Source organism: Lagopus leucura, unplaced genomic scaffold, assembly GCF_019238085.1.
Source record: "Lagopus leucura isolate 7727_CA_CO unplaced genomic scaffold, USGS_WTPT01 Super-Scaffold_100045, whole genome shotgun sequence".
Classification (NCBI taxonomy): Eukaryota; Metazoa; Chordata; class Aves; order Galliformes; family Phasianidae; genus Lagopus; species Lagopus leucura.
Window position 1 is genome coordinate 238,380 of NW_024962292.1, and position 20,756 is coordinate 259,135.

At 46.7% G+C, this 20,756-nt stretch overlaps 2 protein-coding genes across 5 annotated transcripts; one reads left to right on the forward strand and one right to left on the reverse strand.

Annotated features, from left to right (window-relative positions):
• Positions 1-2,748: 2,748 nt before the first annotated feature.
• ARFRP1 (ADP ribosylation factor related protein 1) lies at positions 2,749-14,428 on the reverse strand. Of its 3 annotated transcripts, none has more exons than XM_042884799.1 (8): positions 14,358-14,428; positions 13,042-13,141; positions 12,583-12,670; positions 12,008-12,090; positions 11,455-11,536; positions 11,094-11,164; positions 5,156-5,256; positions 2,749-3,641 (listed from the first exon to the last, which is right to left on the reverse strand). In XM_042884799.1, exons 2-8 carry the CDS (start codon positions 13,132-13,134, stop codon positions 3,554-3,556), a joined length of 606 nt encoding a protein of 201 aa, XP_042740733.1. In that variant the 5' UTR covers positions 13,135-13,141; positions 14,358-14,428; the 3' UTR covers positions 2,749-3,553. The 3 variants fall into 3 exon arrangements, with proteins under 3 accessions (XP_042740733.1, XP_042740734.1, XP_042740732.1); XM_042884800.1 differs by having other exon boundaries at positions 13,042-13,135; positions 14,358-14,390; XM_042884798.1 differs by having other exon boundaries at positions 14,308-14,386.
• A 182-nt stretch (positions 14,429-14,610) lies between these two features.
• ZGPAT (zinc finger CCCH-type and G-patch domain containing) lies at positions 14,611-20,729 on the forward strand. 2 transcript variants are annotated; one of them, XM_042884734.1, is made up of 6 exons: positions 14,611-15,531; positions 16,292-16,425; positions 17,026-17,184; positions 18,173-18,304; positions 19,151-19,616; positions 20,025-20,110. In XM_042884734.1, the coding sequence occupies exons 1-5, from the start codon at positions 14,888-14,890 to the stop codon at positions 19,600-19,602; spliced, it is 1,521 nt and encodes a 506-aa protein (XP_042740668.1). In that variant the 5' UTR covers positions 14,611-14,887; the 3' UTR covers positions 19,603-19,616; positions 20,025-20,110. The 2 variants fall into 2 exon arrangements, with proteins under 2 accessions (XP_042740668.1, XP_042740667.1); XM_042884733.1 differs by having other exon boundaries at positions 14,612-15,531; positions 19,151-19,568; positions 20,025-20,729.
• The last annotated feature ends 27 nt before the right edge of the window (positions 20,730-20,756 follow it).

The following is a 20,756-nucleotide window of genomic DNA, read 5'->3' on the forward strand; positions in this document are numbered from 1 at the left end:
TATTTTCCAAACCCACAGTGGTACCTCACAGTTATCCATGAGCTCTTCTGGAAATCATGACGAAGCAGACCGCCTCGTGTTCAGTGGAAACATCGCTGCTGGAGAGAAGCAAACTTCCAGGCTCACAGAACAATGGCCTTTGGTTTGAGATTCCTGTGTGTGGAAGGGCAGATCCTCACCTCAGCTGAACAGATGGACGTGGTAGCAGTGCAGGAGATGGTAGGGCAGAAAAGACTAAGGGCAGCCAGAAGAGCTGTTCCACACCTTCCAGCTGATCCAATTGCCACCATGCAGGCAGCACTACAATGAGCAGAGAGTTCAAAAGCACTGAAAGTGCTTTTTTGGTTATTGTTCTTCAGCAATGTTGTTGTCTCCTGTTGCTAACAGCTAATAAATGTTTGCCAGTAGGGAAATTCCAGAGGGGTGAGAGAAAATTAATCTTCTGTTAATGTTCAAACCAGGCAAGTGCAACACCTACTGCTGTCCTGGGCCATTTGGTTTCATCTCAGTGTAAAGCAATCAAAGGATAAAGTGATTACTCAGACGAATTTGTTGTGGAATAGAAAGCAGCTGTTCAGATAAATGAATTGTTGTGAATGGGGAGAGGCAAAGCAGGCCCTTCTTGAAGGTATCCAAAATCTGAAGAACTGCTCACTTTTATCAGCTTAGAAATGTCCTTCCTTTCCTTGAAGGTTTTCTGGGGACCTGCTTGCAATGCAGAAGCATTTTAAACATTAGTCTGTGCTTCCTGTAAGGACTTAAATAAAAGCAGGAGTCTGAATTATGATGAACAGCTGATGAGATCACTGGTCAGGACACAAAACTGCTACCAGCATGGCACCTCCGACTGTGCCAAGCAGATTGTTTTAGTGGTGCTTATGTACCATGTATCATCCTTTCTGAGAATGCTTCTTCCATACCCACTCCATCCTTCTCCATAGGACTGTCCCAAAGCATCATTAGCACTATAAACCTGTTTACACAGACTGAAGCTGAACTAAAAAATCAACTGAAGCAGTGAGTTGTCCTTGTGTACCTGCTTACGGTCATGTAGAGCAAATGCAACCAAAAACCCCAGCTGACTGAGCAGCACTCTGCTCTCTTTGCTTCACACAGAGCAGCTGCATGCTGTACACCATCAGTGAGGTACAAGTGCAGGTCATGCTTGCACAGCAAGACTTTTATCTTGCATTTATCAGCTGAATTCACTCATTGCAGTCACGCTGCAGCACGGAGGACACACAAAGCAATACCAGAATTGCTCTGACTGTGTTTGCTTACTGGGCTGCACTCAGAAATCTTGTGACAGTACCAGGTAGGTGCACTTTGTCATGCTGGAAAAATCTGACTGCTAAGCTTGTTCTGAAACACACCTAAAGTGCCAAGCAGCTCCACCTGCCCCATCCAGAACCTGCTGTGACTGTGCTAGAAGTCAACTCAGAATTGTATAGAAACCTCCAATGCCAGTTTCAGAGAAATCCTCCCTGACTTCTGTGGACATCAGAGCATGCTCCTACTTTTGCACCAAAGCTGATGCATTTTTCCAGGCAAAAAAGAAAAAAAACAACAAAACCATTCCCAAGCATGAGAACTTGTATTTTGAAGTCAAAATGTTTGCTTTGGTATGTGCCACAAAACATTCTTGGTGTCTAGACACTTATGAGAACAGCTACTTCCTCAAGCTCAAAACTGTTTCTCCTCTCTGATCTCCTACTGTGAGAAAGAGATCTGAGAAAGGTATGGGGAAAGCTTGGAAAACCCCTGGTATCCAATTAAACTGGTATTTCACTTTAGTTGACTGAAGAATTTTATCTCCCAGCAAGGAGCTTTTCTTCTCCTGTCACTGTTTTACATCATCAGCCTAATTGTTGGCATCAGCCCTGCAAACTGAAGCAACAGCCAGGACCACAGTTACCTGGAAAACCCTTGTGCTTTCAGAGCTGGGAGAGATGTCCCTCATCCAATTCTCTTGTCCACCTGAAGCTTTCAGCCTTATAAAACATGCAGCACCTACAAAAAGAGCCACTACTTACAGCAGGTGAATGATCTTGCAAGTAATCTTCTCTTTTGACATCAACAGAGTGCACAGGAAACCTGAGATGGGTTATTGGGTCTAAAGAAACCTACTGACATCTCTTGTTTTAGCTGTTTAGTTCTCCTGGGATACAGCACTGACATTTACACCACTCCAACTCAGGCAGTGTGTAATACCATCTGTTCTAACAGCAGGAAACTCTAAGGGATCTGAACCAGATTCTGGAATCACTTCCATTCTGTACCAATCACTGTTTTTCTTCCATGACAACTGCCTGGCCTTCTCCTGTCCCAGTGCTGTGTAGAAGAAAGATGCTGTTCAGGCTGCATGTACTTCATGACATACCTCAGGTTCCTTCACACCTTGACTCAAAGCAAGGAACTGAATGCTTTGGTGGAAAAAAAAAATGGCAGTAAGTTGTACACAGAACACTGAACACAAAGGTCTTTGGCAGACCCCAGATAACATATCTTTAAACAAATATCACCATCCATCTCACTCAAACAGAGCCAGAACAATGTTCCCTTCATCAGGAGCAAACAGCACCGAATGCCCACCAGTGCCAAGAGTAACTCAGCCACACAAAGAATAACGCCAAACTACCCCAAAATGCACCCAGATGTTTTCAAAGAGGTACTGGGAGAAATGTTAGAGACATGCCCACAGAACTACGACCTGGGTAGGCTACAAGAGAAGTTGTTTCCACAAGAGAATTCAAAGGAGCAGGAAGCTTTATTGCAGACTGATTTTCTCCCTGCCCAGAGGTTCAGATTTTGGCCTAGACATTAAACACAGAGTGCCCCAATTCATTCCAGTTAAACAAGGCAATCAATTGTTCTTACAATAAAGAGTGCACAGCAGAGACTGGCAGTCAAAGCAAGGCAGTGCCTCACGTCCTGTTAAGAATACCCTTTTCAAACAGTGTATCACTGTGCTACAGGTTGGCTTCCATATTGCATTTACCACAGGTAAAAGTCATGGATCAACGTGCCAACTGAAAACTGAGTTATAATCAACACTGTCTCTCCCCATCATACAAACAAAAGCATAACAGGGCCAGTAACACCACCTTTAGTAGCCATGGGGTGGGAGCAGCAAGGCATCTTCTCAGAGAGAAGGGAGAGCCATTCCCCATGCTCCCTCCCCTTTCATATTCACTTATTCAGTTCCTTCAAGGGAGGAGAGTTCCACATTACTGGCCTCTAGCCCATCAGACTAATAAATCAAGAATCACAAAGTAATACAAAGTAGAAAATGAAGTTCTTTGCATCTGCAACAAAGCACAGATTGCCGCTCAGTCTATGCTCTCAGGTCAATGGCTTAATACTTGATGTAAGAGATTCCCCCCAACCCCAGCTGGAATCCTTTGCTCAGGTTTTTTAGACAAAGAAAGAGAATGTCTGTCTCCAAACTTCGGAAAGAATCAGGTGTAATAGGAATCTGGTGGACCACCTTCTTTAAAGAGAACACTAAGCTGTGTGGGAAGAGAATGTCCATTCCTTGGCTGCCTTGGGTTTCTTACGTGATGTCCTTCTTTCTCGGCGGCCGATGAATGTTCCTCACCACGCACTTCACCATCCATTCAATTCCCTCGTTCACACCTTTGCTGAGGAAATAAGACAGGCAGGCAAGATTAAAACACGAAAACGTGGTGGATGTAGGTCCTAGCTGACAACTTACTGAAAGCAAAGGGTCCTGCCCTGCACTTCACTGCTGGCATTACTACCGAAGCTTCTCAAACCCCCAAACAGCGGCAATCGGATGTTTTTCAATTTGGCATTTAAAGCCCACGTTTTGTTTCTCGGTTGTTTCCACAAGTCTGCGTCCAACTTGATGAGACATCAACTCTGGAGAAACCTTGAATGTTAGAGCACTGGACAGTCAGCTGGTTTGAGGTTATTTGCTGCAAGTCCCAGGCTAGCTGTATCACATATTCCAATCTGGCTCCAACTTTCTGTAATCATCTGTGCTGAGGTTGCCAAGCAATAAACTGCTCTGCACAGCTTCCCAGACTGGATTTCTACCAGTATTTTTATTAGTGCAAACTCCAAATGAAATTCTGCAAGGAATTTCCACAGAGATCAAAAATAGAAGTGTTTGTATGAAAACCACACTGGTAAAGGTTGTGTTTCATAAGGTTATTATCTAATGCTCCTCTTCCAGTCAGTGCTTACCCATTGTTTTTGTTGTGGTGGTCATTCATCTGCTTAACAGCATTTGGTTCTTAGTAATGTAGGCAGCTGAGATTTTTTCCCCATGGTTTTAGAAGCTTTACTTGTGTTTCCCAGTAGCTTGTATTATGTTACAGCTTTGTGGTTACATCAAAAAAAGAGAAGGAATCTCAGAGCTCTGGGTTCAGTCCTTCAGGTAGTAATTCAGCCAGGAGTTTCTCCAGCCATCTCTCGCAGCACTTTTGTCTTAATGCCAAACAACACTTTTCACTCAAGAAATGAAAGTGTTGCCCAAGTATTACAAAACACAATGCACCATAATGATGCCAAGATGTTGAGAACTGGGTGGCCTGGTCAAGGCCATGGCACGCAGCTGCACAGGCATGAAGAAATATCCCAGCCTCCCAAATTTTGGTCTGTTCTAGTCACTGTGCCTTAAACCACACGATTCCCAGGCACACAAGCTCTATCAGACAGCCCTGTATATTATCTATATAACAAAGCTCATCTATACGCCCAAAAACATGAAAGCAAAATCCTAATTACTCCTCCAGCAATGGAACATCACTCACTGCCCCAGCAGTGTCATAAACAGCTGCATTTTCAATTGACTTACTGCATAAAAGCCAGGAGCTGCAACAAATGAACCACTGCAAGGATTAACATGCATGGGGAAGGAAAAACAAAGGAGAAGCATCACCAGCTCCATACGCCCCCATCACTTTGCGCCTGTGAGCAGACAGGGCTGGAATATTTTCATAATGCTTTATAGAAGGGATTTGCAGATGGAGTTGCTGACCTGGTGAAAGTTCAAGGTTCACAACCGTGTCTGTTGCTGCTGGGAAGGAAAAGCAGCTCCCTCACCATGGTTCTGCACTCCGTCACGCTGATCTCGCATGGCACTACACGGCTGTTCTGTTAACCAGAACATCAGCAGTTCCCTACTCACCCAGTCAGAGCAGAGCAGGCTTGTGTTAGGCAGTCCCTCTTCCCAATTTTGTTAATGCAGTCACTAAATGCTGTTTTGATGTCAGGTATTGACAGACAAGTCTGCAAAGAAAATCAAAACGAGAGCTTTCTTTCTATGCTGCAGCAGACAGAGGGCTACCAACACAAATCCTACCACATCCCCAGTTCTGCTCCAGCCAAGATGGCACAGTGATGTCAGTTAACACCCCCATTCCCCTCACACACGAACACAGCACATTCACTTTCCTTTCATTAAGAAAAAAAAAAGCTTTTTCAACCTCTTTTCAGTAGCCGTGATGGAAGCACAGCCTTGCACCCTGCAGGTAACCCTGCCCCAACCATCACACACAAGTCCTGTGGGAGCACAGCTATTCACCAACCCTTTGGAAATGGCACTTAGCAGGATCCCAGCCACACCAGCTTGTGCAGCCCACCCAATGCCAGTGCCCTGCCTGATGTGTGCTTTCAGAACATGCTGAGTGCCACCTTTCTTAGGTTCCCAGGGCGTTCTTTGACGTTAAAGGCACAGCCTTCCCTGTTTGTTGGCATTCCACACATGGAAGAAAATGCTGATAGCACAGAAAGCATTTCCAGGATCCTGGTGTCACTTCACCATCAGCTCTTGCAATTCTGTACATTTGCTAAGAGATTACTGGGAAGCAAGGTTAAAAGACACACAGACGTAACAAAAACCAATAAATCAGCACGTTATGTTCCTGACAAAACAGACTGACATCAGAAATCCTTTGTTCTTAGGGTTACAAGACAAGCAAATTGCCCTACTGACGCTGAGGTCTGCTCACTGAAGACTGGAATTAGGCACCAGCTTTTAAAACCTATTCTGATCTCAGTGCTCGGAAGCCTTGGACAATCCATTTAAGCACTTCTGCTGGCCACGAGCCCAGCTCTCTTCCTCTTTCTGTTAAGAGATTATAGGCCCTCAGCAAGGCTCAAACACATGTTTTAGGCACGTGTTTACTCAAATGCCACATCAGATCCTTGTGAGGCCGGAGGATTAAGCCACATGTAAGTTTGTTTTGATTGTAGAGATGACACGCAGTCAGGAATTCAGCCTTCTGTAAGCCTGGGTCTTAACTCAGCAGAAGGATAGAAAGGAATGATACCAGCAACCCATTTTGCAGAATGCTGCTTCTGGAGAAACTTGACAGGGCAAACCAACGTGGGGATGGTAGTGTGAGAAATAAGCAAACCTCAGTGCTTGTAACTGAGAAGCGTTCTTAAGAAATGACCTGAGAGTTTAATGACACCCAATTCACACAGTGCCCCGGAATTCAGAACTGTGATTTTCCACTGTGAATTCCTCGAATCCATTTGTTGTGCAACTTTTGATGACTGTATTTTCTTATGACCTCAGTTCAAACCTTCAGCTGCAACCAGAGAGATCCAGAAACGTTACAGAATCACAAGGTTGGAAACGACCTGCAAGATCATCCAGTCCAACCACCCTCCCATTCCTATCAGTACCACAAGCACTAAACCATCTCTCGTAGCTCCTCATCCAGGCGCCTCTTGAACGCTGCCAGGGACGGCGACTCCACCACCTCCCTGTGCAGCCATTCCAGTGCCTGACCACCCTCTGAGAGAAGAAGTTTCTCCTAATATCCAACCTAAACCTCCTCTGGTACAACTTCTGTCCGTTTCCTCAGGTCCTACTATTTGCCTGGGAGAAGAGGCCAGACCCTTTTGCACCACAGCCTCCCTTCAGGAAGTTGTAGAGTGCAATGAGGTCTCCCCTGATCCTCCTCTTCTCCACACTGAACATTCCCAGCTCCTTCAGCCTCTCTTCATAAGACTTGTGCTCCAGACCCCTCACCAGTTTTGTTGCCCTTCTCTGGACACGTTCCAGGGCCTCAATGTCTTTCTTGTAGTGAGGGGCCCAAAACTGAACACAGCACTCGAGGTGCGGCCTCACCAGTGCTGAGTACAGGGGGATGATCACCTCCCTGCTCCTGCTGGCCACACTATTTCTAATGCAGGCCAGGATGCCTTTGGCCCTCTTGGCCACTTGGGCACACTGTGGGCTCATGTTCAGCTGAGCACCAACCAGCACCCCCAGGTCCCTTTCCTCTTCACAATCATCCAACCACTCATCCCCAAGCCTGTAACGCTGCCTGGGGTTGTTGTGGCCAAAGTGCAGGACCCGACACTTGGCCTTGTTAAACCTCATCCCATTCACCTCAGCCCAGTGATCCAGCTTACCTAGATCCCTCTGCAGGGCCTCCCTGCCCTCAGGCAGATCGACACCACCTCCCAACTTGGTGTCATCTGCAAACTTACTCAGGGTGCACTCAATCCCTTCATCTAAGTCATCAATGAAGACATTAAACAGGATGGGCCCCAGCACCAACCCCTGGGGGACACCACTTGTAACAGGTCTCCAGCTGGACTTCACTCCATTGACCACCACCATTGAGCACGGCCCTCCAGCCAGTTCCTTATCCAATGGAGGGTAAAACTGTCCAAGCCACGGGCAGCCAGTTTCTGCAGAAGGACACTGTGAGAGACCATGTCAAAGGCTTTGCACTTTCTTTTGGTTACTTCGTGCACCAAAGCCACTGTAACTCACTGCAAGATTTTTGCCAAATGAGAAACTACAAAACTCCTGAAGAAGACCTGTCACCAGTTGGATAAATAGTAAAAGAATAAAATAAAATACAATAAAAATATATATCTCACATACTAACTTCACAGGAGTAACCCGGACTTGGGAGCTGGAATTCACACCAGTAGGCACGGAAGATGGGTGAGAGATTATTTCCAAATGATCAGTTTGTTCAGGTTTCTGAAACATGCAGCTTACTTTCTGTATGACATTCACTGCCAACCAGGAGCATCTGAGCTTCTCGTGCTTAAGAGAAAATGTCAGCTGTGGCTTCCAAGTTCCTCTCTTTTCCTCCTATCTCCATTACAAAACTATTGTTTATAGATGTGTTTTGTCTCCCAGCTGAAACCAGAGAGCAAACTAGGGAAACTGGATTCGTGATCACATCAACAGAGCAACATTACAATAATAAAATCCACAGCTGACCTTTCTGCAGTGATGCTATCTACCACAGCAGAGGAAAATCACAAGTTGAGGAGTCAGATATCCACCTCCACTTCCCCTAAAGACAATCATCATTGCATGCAGGCTCTCTGAGGCACAGTCATGCCAGGGCAAAGCTTCAAGTATGGGCTTCCCAGCCACCTCCAGGGTAACTGGCAGAATGGAAATAGGGAAGGAGCTAATGTTAATAAGGCAGCTAATAATAATAAGGCCCCCCCCCAAAAAAATAATGATTCTAACCAACCTGGCCTATGTTCTGTGCTACATTATTTTTATGGAAGCTTATTTTAAATTAAAACTAACTTAACAGAGAAGCTGCAGTACTTCTTCAGCTGGAATTCAGAATGGTCATCGTGTGGAAGGTTTGTTTTCCAACATCTGTATGGCAAAAAAAGAGAACAGCAGGAGTCTTCACAAGCACACTGCAGCAGTCACCACCACTCTTCTCATTTCCCAAAGACACACAGAAGCTTTCCAATATTCCACTAACTTCAAACTAAATTTCCAACATTTATCCCATCTCCAGGACTGCAAGACCTCCTCCCAAAGACATCACACAACACTCCAGTTCCACAGACTTGTTTTTTAGCTTACTTGTGCCAGTATTTCTAACAGCTTCCCTAAGTGAGGCATTCTGTTCCCCATTTTACAGCTCAGAAACACAGAGAGTTGGCAGGTTTTTAAATGCTGTGTTCACATCAAAACTGCAGACAGAAAGTTCTGACTTTGCTGTTTACTCAGCAGCAAACAAATAAAGCAAAATGGGCCAAAAGTGGGACTCTGACTTGAGAGTCAGCACCCAATATTACCTATCAGATATCAATGCCCCCAGCAAAGCCACAGCTCCTTTAAAACAAACAGGACCAAAACCAGCCCTCCCACAGCACACATTTGACTCAGCATTTAATCAGCATTTCAGAATGCCCTAATATTGAAGCTCTGCTAAACACAGAGCATATTCCTGGCAAAAGAAGAGTCACAGAAATTGTTTCCAGGATAGAAAAGCTGCTACTTCATGGCCCGTGGTGGTATTCCTCCTCCTGATATGCCAAACATCACTCGTGCTTGGCAGCGCCCTGTGGATGCAATTCACCCCAGGGTAGCGGTGCCTGCTAAGAAAGGAATTTCTTTCTACAGGCTGTTTAGCACCAGAGCCAAAAAAAAGCTCACACTTCATGAGACCACATGCATTTCAAGCATTGAGTCAAAAACTTCCCTCACTTGCTCTTCAGAACATCAATCCATGTCAGAGTTCGGAGACGTTACAACACAAGTATTCTTCTGACCCTTACAGATGTAACCAACCTACATTATTGTTCACCCACAAATACCAGAGTGATGAAGACACCATTTATCTTCCCTCGTGATGATCTGGGTTAACAGCAGAGGAATGCTGGGGAGAATTCTTTGCTTCAATTACGTGTCTGGAGATCCAGAGCAGAACAATCTGTGCCACTGATTACTCTGTAATGTTCGATTTTCTTCCCAAGTTCTTCCCTCCTGGTAGATCAGTGGAAGAGAAAAAAAGACCTCCCATTTTCTAACCCTTGCTTAAGAGAGCCTAAATAATTACTCAGAAATATGCTGTAGACCCTTCAGTGCTTTGTTAACAGCACTGATGGCCCTTCACTCCATGTTCACGTCCAAGATCATCTATGATTAGACCTCCACAATTTAGATTTAACTTGAAAATAGATATACTTCCAGCCAGTGTAGCTTTGCTAATCTCATCACAGTTCTTGATTGCATGAAGGCACTGAAGCTGTAGGCTGCACCCAGAGCCTCTAGACCTTCATAGCTTTTACCTTGAAAGCCTGTTTCAAATACCTCTTTGCAGCCACTCGTTTGCCTTGGCCCAGCTTGGGTGCCAGAAGAACTGAGCTCTGCAGTATGACCACAACAAAAAACGCATGTATGGACATAAGGAAATTTCAAACAGCTTTTAAGTCACTGCATGCACTTAAATCTCAATGGCTAAAGATAAGAGTGCAGATTGCTCACTGTTACTGTACTGCTGCATGGAAGACAAGAGGCAACATTCTAGTTTCCACACAGAAAAGACACTCATCTTTCCCATACACCAGAGTTCACAGCAAAGTCAGGACCTGAAATCAGGAATTGTGGATCAGAAGTTTATGCTGCCCCTAAAGTGGAATTACATTTCCTTCTGTGCCTAGATAACCTAAGGATCACCCAAATGTCTCCTGTGCTGTAGGAATGAACAACAACAAAATCCACCTTTATATCCAAAGTGATTTCTATGGAAGTGTCAAGGATCTGACACAAGTACACTCACTGAGACAGGTGTACAGGCCGGGGAAGGGAGCTGGAAGCACTGCCACCCTTTGGAACAGATACTGATCACAGCTGCAAAGGTTCCTATTCCAGATTTTCCCAACGGTCTCTAGCTCCATCTAGAGACTGATCTCTCCAACTGCATACTGGAATTCCACAAACAACACAGAAGAGCATAAAGTTCACTAACCAATGTTTTGCTGAATAAACAAGAAGAAAAACAAATTGAGATACCGAGCCACAGCACAGGAAAGCCATCCTGTATACAGTTACAGTTACATTTCTCATTGATCTGTAACAGCTATAGTCTGTTCTGTTTACAAAAAAAGCTTCAAATCAGGTGGGAAAAGTGCCTCTGTAAGTAATCTTACCTGCATCACTGGAAAAGGGCTGGGAGAAAAAAGGAAAAACTAAATTCAAAGGAATTGTTTCCAGCAGTGAGAAAGCCCACTGCTGGATCAGCCCAGGAATATCAAATACATTTAACACAAACGCAGAGCCCAGCTTCCCAAGGTCTGTTTGCTCATTTAAGAAGCACATCTGCAAATAATCTTACCTCTACATCCTGCTTGTTAGCTAACACCAGAATGGGAACCCCTTCCAGAGCTTCGCTAGTAATCATCTTCTCTGTAAAGAACAGAAAACAGAACAGAGGTTTAACCAGTTCTGGAAGGCAAAGTTGTGCAAATACAAGACCCTTCTTGCCCAATGAAGCAAGAAGATCCTCCTTGTGCTGTATTTTCATTTGTTCCAACCTTTCAGACTTTCACCTCATAAACAGTTACTTATTATGCAAAGATGCAAACGTCCTTTGGCTGTGTCAGCAACAGGCTGCAGGACCAGACAGAGTGGCAATGACAAAACAGTGACAAGAAACACGATGAAATCACAGGACTGGTCAAACACAGCACACTTACCAAAAGCTCTTTTAGATTCTGAGAGCCTCTCCTCATCAGTGGAGTCAATAACGTAGATCACACCGTGAGATTCAGCATAGTACTGAAAGGACAACACATACATTGGTGTTGTAGCAGCCAGGGCCAACTGTTACTCCTGTAGATTTTTGTTTTGTTTGGTAAGATTTTGATACACGTGAAAGAGATCGACCACGTAAAGCCAGCTGTTTGCATCGGATGTCTGGAGGGAGGAATGGCATCACATAAAATGCATTGAAATGCATTGCCTGCTTGCTGGCTGCTGAATGAAGCCAGGTGAAGAAGCACATTGGCTCCACAAGCCCTGAAGAGCTTCTCTCTGCCATCACAACCCTCGTATCTAATGGTAATTACTGTCCATTACCACTACAGCAAATATGAAGCACAATCTTTGCTAATTTCACAAAGATACATTGAAGCCTTTGGAAAAGGGTTGATGCTGAAGACTAAGGTTACCACAAAACCTGCATGACTATTACAGGATCACAGTTCTGTCATTGTGAAAGAGACCAAAAGAGAAAAGTGCATCTCCAACCTTGTCCCAGAGAGACTGCAGCTCCTCCTGGCCCCCAAGATCCCAAAACATCAGCCGAGTTTTGCCAACATCAATGGTACCAACTGGAAGGAAAGAAGGAAAAACAATCCAATGAAAACTGAAAGGGTCTCCAAAGCACAGACACTGAGAGTGCTGGGGTGGAGCAAATCACATACAGAGCTACTTCCAGCAACAGAACAATACATGAGGAAAAAGTCACCATTATATCAGATAGAACCACAGACAGAACCACATCAGTACAAATAATATCAGAATCAGGCCAAAGAATTCCAGCAAAATGTTGCTTAACTGCTGAGTGTAGCCCTGAAATGGAACATCTGCTTCTTTAGGTTTTCATGACTTCAAGGTTATCTTTTCTTATAAGCTAAGCCAGTGGATTTTATTCTCTCACAAAAACACACAGGGGGAGGATTGGGAGAGAGGACCTTCATTTGCAGGAACTATTTTGGTCTTGTCTACTCTCCAATAATTCAAACACTCAAGAATGAGTGCCTAACTTTGCAAGCAGACCATAATAATAACAACAATAATAATAACAATCCATATTTACTTACTGTTTAAGCCTACAGTGGTTGTGATTTTTGACAGACTCATCCCCTTGTAGTTCTTGTTAAATCGAGTTTTAGTCTGTTCAAGGAAGGTCTGAAAAGGAATGTGAAAAAGTATTTACTCTCAAATATTCTACTGCCTTGGGTAACCCTGCCCCAGACCTGCTTTTTCATGACTGCAGAGTCCTGTTCCAACAGACAATGCCCTCCCTAACCTTGAAACAAAGCATTTTTCTTGCTCCCTATTTCGGTACAGAAAGAAGGGCTCACAAGTGATTACAGGATTATCCAAGCTTATGCTAAATTTAAATACGAGATAAAAGTTGATTCTTTGGGGGTAACATTGCTGAAATAACTCATGCTACAAAGAAAGACTAATCTATCTGATAGAGGTTTTATCTCTGGAGATGGGGCTGTTTAGAACTGCATGCAAGCTCTATGCAATAGGTAACACACAGCACTTACTGTTTTACCAGCATTGTCCAAACCAAGGATCAGGATGCAGTACTCATCCCTCTGGAACATGTATTTATAGAGTCCAGACAGCAGAGTATACATCCTGCTCCTGCAGCAGATGCAAGGAATCATTAACAAGCAGATCATTTCCAAAGTTCTTCCATTCCACAATCTAAACGTTTCCCAACATCAGATTAATAAGTTACATTTCTCATCGATCAGTAACTCTTAAGCCAGCCATAAGACAAATCACAGATACAAAAGCAAGCATGCAAACACCCCAAGATCCAATGTTCAAACACATGTAAGTGAGGGGTGATCTTCCAAGTAGCTTCAACTCTGTTTCATCACACAAAGCACAGCATCCACTGTGAACTCACTTCTCCTTTCAAAACTTGTTTTCTTCAGGACTTAACAGAGAGCTTGAAAGTAACTTGCACATAAGACTCACAGAAAAGAAGCCAGTGGCATTCAGATATACAGAAGGAGTGCTCTGAGCATACTGCAGGTTGGTGTCCCCTCACTTCGTTTGTGACCCACGTACAGCATTATGGGATGTTCAACAGCCAAACCAAGCCCACAGCCAAATGTACCCTGCAGGTGTGTAGGAACGCTCACCTACCCCAAACTCTCTTCTCTCCAGCAGCAGTGCTGCTACAGCACCCACCATACAAGCAGCTGGTCACAATATAACGCCGTGCAGTTAAACGGCCAGCAGCGCAGGGCTGAGAAGCACACAGAGCAGCACAGCAGCTGCCAGCAGCACGCACTGCTGCTCGTTGGCTTTGCACAGGGCAGAGAGGAGCTGCTCAAACGCGAGGCACGGCAGTACCGAGAGCCCGCAGCATCGGAACTGCTCTTTTGTTCAGCACAGACTCAAAAAGGAACCTCAGGGCAAAGAGTTTTAGAAGTGACAACCTTTGTGCGGGTGAACAACCGCTTTGAAGTCAAACAACGCTGCCTAAAGGCCAGGGGAAAAAAGTAATACAGAAAAGACAACAAAAAAAGCGTTCCAGAGGTGAAGGGAGGGTTGGGCAGTGCACAGAGCAGGGGGGGGGCGCGGCAGGCTGCAGGGCTCTGTCCCCGAACAGCCCGGCACCGGGCACACAGCACAGCCCTGGAGCCCCCCTCCAGGCCCACCAGCAGCCCCGGCCCGGCCCGGCCCCGCGGAGCCCCCTGAACCCTGCCGCTGCCTCACAGACCGCGGCCCTCACCGCCGTCCCCGCCTTTCAGAGCCCAACCGCGCTCACAGAGCCGCCCCAAACCCCGCCGTACCCTGCGGGCCCGGCCGCGAAACGCAGATCCGCACACCACCAGCCCCTCACCCGGTACCGGGAGCGCCTCCCGTCAACCAGCGCCGCCGCCGCGCTCCCCTCGCGTGGCGCTCTGGGAAGCGTAGTTCTCGCACCGCCTCCAGAATGGAGAGTAGGGGGGTTTTGAACTACAATTCCCAGAATGCTCAGCGACACCGGAAGCGTGGGAGGACCCGGATGCGCGAGTGCAGGACGGAGAGCTCCGTCGCTGAAGTGGCGTTGCGCGTCAGCTGGAGGAGCCGGAAGTGGCTGTCCAGAGGGGCGGAAGTGAGGGGAGTGTCATGGCGGCGGTACCGCGGTGGTGCGGGAGCTGAGCGGGGAGGTCTGGGCTGCGGCCGTGAGAGAGCCCGGCGGCTCCAGTGGCCTCCGGCTGCACGGGGACGGGATAGGGCACAGCAGTCCCGAGCTGCCCGGGGGCCCTGACGCACCGCCGGCCGTTTGTGCGCTGCGGGAATTTCTCCGGGCTGCTTTACGTATGATTCTGGGGCATGTTCTGAGTTCCCGGAAAGGACACGGTTAAACACTCCTTTCTTTTGGTCGGAATGGATGAAGAGAGCCTGGAAGCAGCGATCCAGGCCTACAACGCCCAGCTGCAGCAGGTAGAGCTGGCGCTGGGGGCGGGCCAGGACCCCTCGCAGCAGTCGGACCTGATTCAGTTGCAAGAAGACTTAAAGCAGCTGATAGAACTGACCGAGTCCAGCCTGGTAGCTGTCAAAAAGAGCAAGCTGCTGGCTGCCTTAGATACAAATGCCTCCTCCTCATCCCCCCAAGTAAGTGTCCCGGAGCAGCGTGTGAACCCTGACAGTTCTGCCCAGGATGAGGAGTATGCTGCCTTTAAGGAAGCCATTGCTGAGCTTGGAACTGATGATGAGATTTCAGCTGATAACAGCGAGAGATCTTCAAAGGGAAATGAAGAAAGCAAGGAGAAAAGTGGATTGAAGTGCAGTGAAGAGGAGGAAGAGTCTGACAGGGAGGAGGAGGAGGAATTGAGTGGGATGAAGGTTAAAGCCCCGTACTACAGTTCTTGGGGGACGCTGGAGTACCATAATGCCATGATTGTGGGGACAGAATACTTGGAAGATGGCAGTGCGGGTGTCAGAGTGCTGTATCTCTATCCAACTCACAAGTCCCTGAAGCCGTGCCCGTTCTTCTTGGATGACAAGTGCAGATTTAAAGAGAACTGTCGGTAAAGAAGAATATGGAGGGGGAGGGGGCTCGTATCCTTGCTGTTGCTAAGGGCCATGTTACTCACAGGCAGGAACACCTGAGTGTTCCATGATGGCTTTTGTAACCAATGGGATTTTGCCATGTTTTTAAAACCTGTTGTGTATGGTAACTGGTGGCATCAAAGAGTTGGGCAGTTTTCTTCAGGTAATGCGGAGATGAAGCAGAAATCCCTGTGGTCGAGTAGCAGAAATTTTCCCTTATGCTTCAAATAGCTGCATTAATCACAGATTAATGACTCAGAACAAAAATACCGAAGGCGGTCTGTTGATGGTGCCTTTGTTCCAGCTGCACGCAGAAGTTACAGGGTCTCCATCTTTGGAGAGCTTCAGAACTAACCTGGATAAGGCCTTGAGCAACCCGATCAGGCTTTGAGGTTGGCTGTGCTTTGAGCAGGAGGCTGAGCTGGAGACCTGTGTGTGTGTGCAATCCTCAGTATCTCAAAAGATCTGTGATTTCTCAGAGATCTGCCTTGCAAAGAAAGCCTCGTTCTTGGGGGTGGGATGCATTCTTTTGTTACACAACATAAATGATATGAATATGATAAAAAATAAATGACTTCTGTAATTGAACCAATGCAAGATAAATCTGCTGTGCAGCTACTGGTACAGATTCATCACTGCTGACAACTTGTTTGCGTTTCCTGTCAGGAAGGAAGGGGTTTATATTTAAAGCCTTTTCCAGTGAGGTAGATCTAACTCCTTTTCTGCCTTCCCTGGCAGGTTTTCACATGGCCAAGTGGTCTCTGTGGAGGAGCTTCAGCCATTTCAGGAGCCCAATCTGAGCACCCTGGAGGTGGGCTCTGCCTGCCTGGCGAAACACAGCGATGGGATATGGTACACTGCAAAAATAACTGGTGAGTGGTGTTTGTGGGGGTTCTGCCAGAGCTGTGTAGGGATTGAGCACCCATGCTCAGGGAATTACAAAGCATGGCTATTTTGGTTAACAATAGCAAAAACTGGAGGATGTAGCTGTGGCCTTGAACTGAAAATCTGGAGGTGGTTAAGAACGTGGTCTGAGTTGTTCTGAGGATAGGAAACAAAAAGGTGACGTTAGAGCAGTAATGTAGAAGGAAAATGATGGCATAGTCATGAAATGCACCGAAAGGGAAGAGGCTGGTGTGGCAGGCTCTTGCTGGCATATTTGAGTAGAATTGCAGTAATCTGGGAGCTGTTGATAGAGGCTTGCCTCTGTTCTGAGAAGGGAAGGGTGAGGGTTTATTCTTTGGCAATTGCTGGGTCAGAGGGAGTAAGTCAAACTTCTTTGTAGTTCCATTTGTTGATAGCCCATCTTTCTCCATTTTTAAAAGTAAATCTTTTAAGCATTTAACTGTTTTAACAGGTGTTCCTTGGGCCTTTCTCCTCTCCCACGCATCATTCCCTGAAGCTGACTTTGAGAAAGCCCTCTGCAATGTTTGTATTGAGCGTTTACTTGTTTCTTGCTTTTTCTTCTGTAGATATTGACAGTGGCTACTACACTGTGAAGTTTGATTCCCTGCTGCTAAAGGAAGCTGTTGTGGAAGGAGACAGTATAATTCCCCCACTACGAAGTGAAGATGGTGCCTCATCTGCTGAATCTGATGAAGACAGTGTTGATGATTCTGGTTATGCTAAAGGTGAGAGGGTGGTGAGGGTGTGAGAAAAGTGCCTTGTGATCTGTGCCTGCCTTCTGTCTGGGACCTGGAGCTTTCATTGCAAGTGTCTCACCTCTCATGAGACGGTGGGTAATCTCTTTTTGCGTTGCTGAAAGTTTGAGAAGGGGAAGAATCTGTTATGTTACAATTGCAGAATGAAATGTGACTTTAGTGCAGAGTATCAGAGATGAAGCTGGGATGTTTCTGTGGGAGCAGGTAGAGGGCGCCATGTTTTACAGCAGAGTTCCAGTTCTCAGGTGGGCATGTGAGCTGAGCGAGCAAGTGAAACAGGAGACTTCTAATCTCCTTGGAACCAATACGGAGCTGTATGGCACATGAGTGAGATCCCAGGCACAAGTATTTGGATCTCCCAGTGCCTCAATGAGTAACAGCTGTGCCTGGTTTTTACTACAGCAAGCTGACACAAACAGAGCCCAGGTGACCTCTTTGAGCATATACAAGTAGCACTCTCTCTGTGCTAGTGCCCCTGTTATGTCACAGGGACAAAGCTGTGTCCTAGAGCCCTGTAAATTTAGCCTAATGGAGATTACTGAATGCTAATAACACGTCTTAGCATCCTAGCCTAGAGAATCCTCATGCTTATGACATGCTCTGGAAGCACTGATTAAGCATATTATGTGCCACAGTGCCAAACTTTGCTGGGATGGCATATATCAATCTGCCCATCCCAGAAGAAAGAAAAGAAATGTAGGGACTTGTAGGTGATTCTGCCTGGAACTGTGAGATGGTGTGTGCATTAAATCAAGTGAGAGCTCTCAGGTAACCCTCTAAGTGGTGTTTGTAAAAGGTGACAGCACAGTAGGAACAAGTAAAGCTGGAGGAGCTGCTGAATGATTCTGTGGTGGGAGAGGTACATTGTGTTGCATCAAGAAGGGCTGTCGTGCTCTTGAAGGTTTTGCAAATCAGTTTTGTGTCTGTGTGTCACGAGTTTGTCTTTTCTGTGCTGCAGTGATTGATTCTGGGGTTCCAGAGAATGGAGAATGGGCTCCTGCGTGCAGTTCCTCTTTCGGTGGCTGGGAAGCTCACACTCGTGGCATTGGCTCCAAACTGCTTGTTCAGATGGGATACGAGTTTGGGAAAGGTGAGAAGAGAAGGTTGTCCTGGTGGTGTGGGGGCCTGCCTATGTCGCAGTCTCAGTCCTGTGATGGATCCTAAGGCTAAGTGAGAAGACCAAGATTTTGGATGAGGCAAAAACTTTGCTGAAGGGCCTGTTAGATAAGGCTTGAGGTATGTGATGAATCACCCCTGGGTGGAAGTGTTAGTAGGCAAGAAGAAAACTATTTAATTGAGGTAGAGGCACATGTGTGCACATACAGCCCCTGTATGGTAATAGCGAAAGTTGGAGGCATTTAAAACCAAGGTCAAGGTAACGATTAAAGCCGTGAGAACTGTTGAATGAGCTGTTCAAAGGCTTTAGGAAGGTAGAAGGGAGCTGATTTATGAAGCTTGTGATGTCTGTGTTAAAGCATCTCCTGGCTCTAGACGTGGACTTCAAAGCCTGCTAAACTAGCTTCTTACTACACAAATTGTATGGAGCCTTGGGGGCCTTAGGAGGCCAGTCTGCTACTCGATTTGTCTCAGGTTCTCCCAGAGGAACCAAACCAGTTTTAAGAACCTGCCTTGAGAAGCCAAGGATGTGAGACTGAACCTTGTCTCACAGATGGTGACCTGGCTATTGGCCTTGGGCTTCTTACTGCATATCTTCTGCTGTAGGAGGCTCCTGCTGTTGAGTTACATAACTGAGCAGTGTCTTGTGGCTGTTTCCCTCAACTTGGATGGTACTTATGGCATTTTGCACGTCCAAAGCCTGCATGCTTGTTCTAAGCTTGTCAGTGTGAGTGTGGGTCTGTGGTGGGAGCTGACTTGGAGAGGGGATGTCCTTCCTGGTGGTAATGGCCTGGTGACTCTCATGGCTTTTCCCTCTCAGGGCTGGGGAAGAATTCTGAGGGCCGAGTGGAGCCGGTGCAGGCGGTGGTACTTCCTCGAGGGAAGTCCCTTGACCAGTGTGCTGAGGTGCTTCAGAGGAAGAAACAGGGGAGGCTGGACCCTGGCAGTTCAAAGAAATCCCGAGCAAAGGGAAATAACAGCAGGAGATCCCCTGCAGGCAGCCGCAAGCCACCCCACAACGTGTTTGACTTTCTGAATGAGAAACTGCGAGCGAAGAGCGCTGGGGAGAGGGCTGGAGGTGTGACACTGCCAGAGAGGAAAAGCAAAGAGATCTACCATGCTAGCAAGAGCACCAAGAAGGCCCTGAGCGTCCGCCTCTTCCAGACGATGGAGAAGATTGAACAAACACAGAAGGATATCAAAGGAATCCAGCAGGCCCTGGCACGCAATATTGGGCGGTACGAAAAACTTCTCTTTTGGGCGATGGGATAAGCTGAGGATTCTTGGTGAGTTTGGGAAGGGGTGGGCTTGGAATGAGGTGTGGGAGGAAGGAAGGAAACTTCTGTGCGAGACCTGGGGGGAAGTAGAGAGAGAGAGAGACTTTAACGTATGCTTCAGCCCAGCTTGGACACTGGCAGGTGTGTCTGGGGTCCTTTGGGTGTGTTAAAGAGAAGAGCTCTCTCAGGAGAAGTCCCAGAGTCCTTCCCTTCCCATGCCCGTCTCTGAAGTGCTGCTGCTGAGCAGTGCTGGAGGACATTTTCTAGCCCAGATTGTGCTGAGCATCAGGTACTTCCTGCCTTCAGCAGGTGCCTTGGGCTGATCCCATAGGAAAGGGAAGACCCTCCTGGGATGGTGACAGACCTCTGATCTTACCATACAGGATGACACACTGCTATGATGCTTCTTGCTTTCAGGCACAGCGTTGCTACTGCTCAGCTGGAGGAGAAGCTGGCTAATGCACACAAGCAGCTGGGGCAGCTGCAGGCCCAGGAAGCCAGTCTGCAGCAGGAGCAGAAGAAAGCAGATACACATAAGAAGATGACTGAATTCTAGTCTCTGAGGAAGGTGTTTGACTGAAGTGGTTATCCTTCTAGACGACCCTTGTGCTCATGGCCTCAAAGCCCTGGTGAGCTATCCTGCTTCTCTGGGTCTCAGGCTGCATTCCAAGTCCAAAAACTGGGCTGAAAAGCACCAGTTCCTGAAACTGGATGCTGCTGAGCTCTGCCGGGAAGAGGATGAGCCCACGTCCATCCAGCCTTGAAGTTTGTATAAGGACTAGCAACAAGAAACACAATTCTCTGCTATCTTGCACACTTCTTTCCTCTCATCACTGCAGTAGCTGGAGTGTGTAGCTGCTCAGATGATAACATTGCTGGCTACGAACCAGATGAGGAGGGCCTTTGAAAGCCCCACATCCTGCCATCGGTTGTGGCTTGTGTTTGCAGCCAACTGATGAACACAAGTGGAGGCAGGGTCCCAGGCACATTCTGGCAGAGCAGAAAAGGCATATGCTAGTTGAAAACAACAAAGGCAAATTGCTTCAGCTGCTCTCTACCTTCTGTTCTTTGCTATGGGGTTTATCTGAGAACTCTATTAAATAAAGAGCAGTCTCTCATCAACCTAGTGTAATGCATAGACAGAAAACT